Genomic DNA, 4657 nt, shown 5'->3' with positions numbered 1-4657 from the left:
TAAACCAAAAGATTAATTATTAAACAACAAGATTAATATTTAAATATTTACCTGAAATAATTGGATTTTTAACCAAAAAGATGAATTTTTAAGTAAAAAGATTTATTTTCAAGTAAAAAAATTAATATTTAAATATTTAACTCTAATACTTGAATTTTTTAACAAAAAGGTGGATTTTTAAGCAAAAAGATCAATTTTCAAACAAAAAGATGAATATTTAAATATTTAACTTAAACATTTCACTGAAATATTTGAATTTTTAAGCAAAAAGATTTATTTTCAAACAAAAAGAAGAATATATAACTGAAATACTTGGATTTTTAACAAAAAATATGGATTTTGAAGCAAAAAGATTAATTTTCAAACCAAAAATGGATATTTAAACTTAAATATTTAACTGAAATACTTGGACTTTAAACAATAAGATTAATTTTTTAAACCAAAAAGATTAATATTTAAATATATATTAAATAAATATTAAAATGTTGCTAAATATTAAATACCTATAATTTTTCTAAATTAAAAAATTTCAAATTAAATGGGTTAAAAATTGAAAAATTTAGACTTGAACAATATTTTTAATTAAATAAAATCCTCTAATTATGAATATAATATTATGGAGTTATTTTTAAGTTCAAAATAGTTAATAAAGATTTAAACGCACATGAAATTTTTTTAATGGCTAAAAGAATGAATAAAAATATTATAATAATAAATTTATTTATTTAATTTATTATAAAAAATAATATAAATAAAGAACTAAAACTTTTAATATAAAATATTTTACCTATGAATCATTAAAAATCGAATCTTTGGGTCCAATCAATTATTGTTTTTTTTTAATAAAATAAAACTGTTTTTCATTTAAAAAATTCAACTTCAAACGCTTTTAATTTTCAACTGTTTTAGCAGATTTTTCTTCTGAAAATTCGTAAAATTTCCTGTCAAAATATAAATTCACTGTCATTTTCCGATTCGCAAACATTTTTCACAGTCAATAAAATTTAAAAAATCTACACACCAAATCTAAAAATTGTTCCATTCGAAGTTAAATTGCCAAATTTTAAACTTTTATAAACTGTAGAGTTCAAAAATTGAGATTTACTTCCAAAAATACAAATCCACGTTATCATTTTCAATGCTCTAAATTAAAGAATCAATCAATGAATTAACTTTTTTTAAAAAAGTATATCATTTTAAACAAATTTAAATTCTAATTCCATCTCAGAATTGGTCCAAAATTCAAAATTTCCAGTTTAAATCCGAAAATTTTAATTCTTTTCAAAAAATTCCCTTTTCAAACCCAAAATTTTATTTCTTTTCGCAAATTCTCTAATTTAATTTTTTTTTGAAAATACCTCGTTTCAACACAGAATAATAATTTTGTTTGAAAATTCAATTTTCCATTGAGAAATGTTATTCTCCTGATTGAATTCCAGTTCCAACTCAGAATTGGTTAAAAATTGAAAATTCCTTCCCCAAATCCGGAATTTTAATATTTTTCAAAAATTCTTCATTTCAATTAAAAATTAGAATTTTTTTTTAAATACCCTGTTCCAATTCATAATTTTTTTTCGCAAATATCCCGTTTAAACTTAGAATTAGCATACATTCTTTTAAAAAAATTCGCTGTTCCAGCTCGGAATTTATTGAAATTTTAACATTTCCTGTTCCAAGAAAAATTAAATTTATTTTTCTTCAAGTTGAAAATTCTTTTTTTTTTTGTAAAATTAATAATTGTTATTTTTTTAATTGAAAAGATTCAATTTAAAGAATAATTAATTAATATTTACAGTTGATAAACTAAAAAAATTTTTATCTAAAATTTTCAATTTTAAACGCTTCTAATTTGTAATTGTTTACTTAAAAAATTCATTTTTAAATTCTCTAAATCGAAATGTGCACTTAAAAATTAAGAATCTAAAATGGAAAAAATTTTCAAAGTGAAAAATTTTCAAATTACACATTCTAAACTGAATAATTTCATAATTGAAAAAAATCACAATTAAACAAATTATTTTAAAAAACGGTTGAAATCAAAATTGGAAGGATTTTTTTTCTACAAATTTGTAAAATTCACGGTGAATTTTAAACTTTTTAAATTTTTTCAATTCAAAAACTGTAAACTATAGAAATTTTAACATTGATAAATTATAGATTAAATAAAAATGATAAATTATAGAGTTCAAAGATTCAGATTCAATTCCAAAAATATAAATCCTTATTATCAATTTCAATGCTCTGAATAAAAAAATCAATCAATTAACTTTAAAATTTCAAAAATATTATTATTTTAAGGAACTTATGCAGATTTGAAACAAAAAATTTAGAATCTTTTCAAGAATTGTCAAAGGCTTCAAAAGAAGATTATTTTTTTTTTTACAATTTTAACAATGTTTTAAAACCTTTCTAAATATTCTCTTAAAATAAGTTTTCAAAATGAAGAATCAGTTTCAATTTTTGCTATTTGCATCGAAATTTTGGTACGTATAACCGAATAAAATGACATAAAAAGGCTGAAAAAATGAAGTAAATTACTTGAGGCATGAAAAACATTCAAAAAGTGAGGTTATGAAGCATAAAAAACAATCTTATTGCTTTTGTTGAAGTGTTGTGTTTTATTTAATTATGAGTACCGGACCAAATCTTGAATGTAAAATTACGATTCGAATCATATAATAATCAGATAGTAGTTGATAAAAAAGTAAATATACTTACAGTTGTATCTTGAATTTCATCCCAAATTTGCGAAACCGTGAGAGGTATTTCTGACGTGAAAAGCGATTTAATCGAAACGCCAGTATTAACGTTAACAGTCAGCATATTGACTTCGATAATTTATAAACTTCGAATATTATTTTTAATAATAAAAAAAGCCTGTCACGAAAAAAAGTACGTCAAACGTCAAAACTGTCGTATCTTCTCTCATAACCTCAAAAAGGGAGTTTACCCGCCGCTAGGTGGCACTAGATTCTACAGTCTAAATTCCGCGAAAATTTAAATTCGATAAATGAAACATTCCTTTTTTTTATAAAAATTTATAATAAAAATTTATAGATTATTTATTTATTATATAATTAAGAAAGTAAAAGTCTTAGTTGTTCACTTAAGAAATAGAAGCTTATTTATATTTTAATTACTGCTCATTATCTTTTGCATAAGTTCTGAATTTCACAAATGTAACGCTATTGTCTACTGAAATAACCTTTCAGAGTACATGTTTTCATTTTTTTTATTTTTCTAATTAAATAGAATAATTTTAAACTAATTATAATACATTTTCTATAAAAAATTAAATAATTAAATTTTCAACAACATACAATTTATTTTTTAAAAAGTTCAATGCGCAACCAAAAAATGACTTCTAAAAAGAAGATTTATTTTATATCAGAAAGAGGAATTTTCAAGACCATAAATTAATTTTTAACCAAAGGATGAATTATTAAACAAGAAGACTTTTTTTTACTAAAAGGACAAATTTGAAACAAAACAGCATTGTATTAACCTATAGAATATAATTCAACTAAATAAAAAATAAATTTTCAACTAAATGTGGAATATTTAAATTTTCGATTAAAAAAATTATTTTTCACCTATAAAAATCAAAATTTTAACAAAATACTTGAAATTTTAACTAATGTAATGCATTTGCAACTAAAAAAGAAAAATTTTTAATCAAAAATGGTAATTACATTTTTTATTATAAAATTAATTTTCTATACAGAAAAAAACGATATAAAAAAAATTCAATTCTCAAATAAATAAATAAGTTTTTATTTGAAAAAAAATGAATAATGTTTTAACTAAAAATAGAATAATAAACTATTTAGTCAACAAAATAAATTTTCGACCAAAAAAATGAATTTTTATGCAAGAAGATTGATTATCTACTAAAATGAAGAATTTTTAACTCACAATTTTTTTTACCAAAAATTGAATACTTGACTTTTTAATTTAAAAAATAAATTTTCAACAACAAAAAACGGGTTGTTTTGCAATAAAGTAGTGAAATTTCCAAACAAAAAAAATACATTTTTAAACAAAAATAAAATAAATCCATTTTTGCTTAACAAAATTAATTTTCAATGAAAAACTTATTTGAAACGAAGTAGATCAGTTTTCAGCCAAATAAATTAATTTTCAACCAAAAGGATGAATTTTCAAACAAGAAGAATATTTTCCTACAAAAAAAAAGAATTGTGAATTAAATTTGTTTTAAATGGAATACTTCAATTTTAAATTACAAAATTAATTTCCCACAAAAAAGACGAATTTAGAATAAAATAGATAAATTTTCAACCAAAGAAATTAATTTTCAAAGAAGAAGAATAGTTTTATACAAAAAAGAAGAATTGCAATGGAAAATTTTTTTTAATGGCATATATCAATTTTCAGTAAAAAAAATTAAATTTCAATAAACAACGAATTTTCAACCAAATAGATCAATTTGCAATTAAATAAATGCATTTTTAATTAAAAAGATGAATTTTCAAACAAGGAGAATAATTTTTACCAAGAAAAATTTTGATAAAAAATATGTAATGGAATACTTCAATTTCTAGTTTAAAAAATTAATTTTCAGAGAAAACAATTTATTTTCAACCAAAAAAATAAATTTTCGAGCAAGAAGAATAATTTTTTGCCGAAAAGAATAATT

At 20.3% G+C, this 4657-nt stretch overlaps 1 protein-coding gene across 2 annotated transcripts in view; it reads right to left on the bottom strand.

The window, feature by feature from the left end:
- Window positions 1-2923, bottom strand: part of LOC117179429 (replication stress response regulator SDE2) — a 33920-nt gene extending 30997 nt beyond the window's left edge. For both annotated transcript variants that reach the window (XM_033371202.1, XM_033371203.1), the window contains exon 1: window positions 2719-2923. In XM_033371202.1, coding sequence (XP_033227093.1) covers window positions 2719-2823 — 105 coding nt within the window. In that variant the 5' untranslated portion in view covers window positions 2824-2923. The remainder of the gene's footprint in view (window positions 1-2718) is intronic.
- Window positions 2924-4657: the final 1734 nt, after the last annotated feature.

This window comes from Belonocnema kinseyi, chromosome 9 (genome assembly GCF_010883055.1).
Source record: "Belonocnema kinseyi isolate 2016_QV_RU_SX_M_011 chromosome 9, B_treatae_v1, whole genome shotgun sequence".
Classification (NCBI taxonomy): Eukaryota; Metazoa; Arthropoda; class Insecta; order Hymenoptera; family Cynipidae; genus Belonocnema; species Belonocnema kinseyi.
The sequence above is the reverse complement of the archived record's forward strand: the minus strand, read 5'-3'. Positions and strand labels throughout refer to the sequence as shown.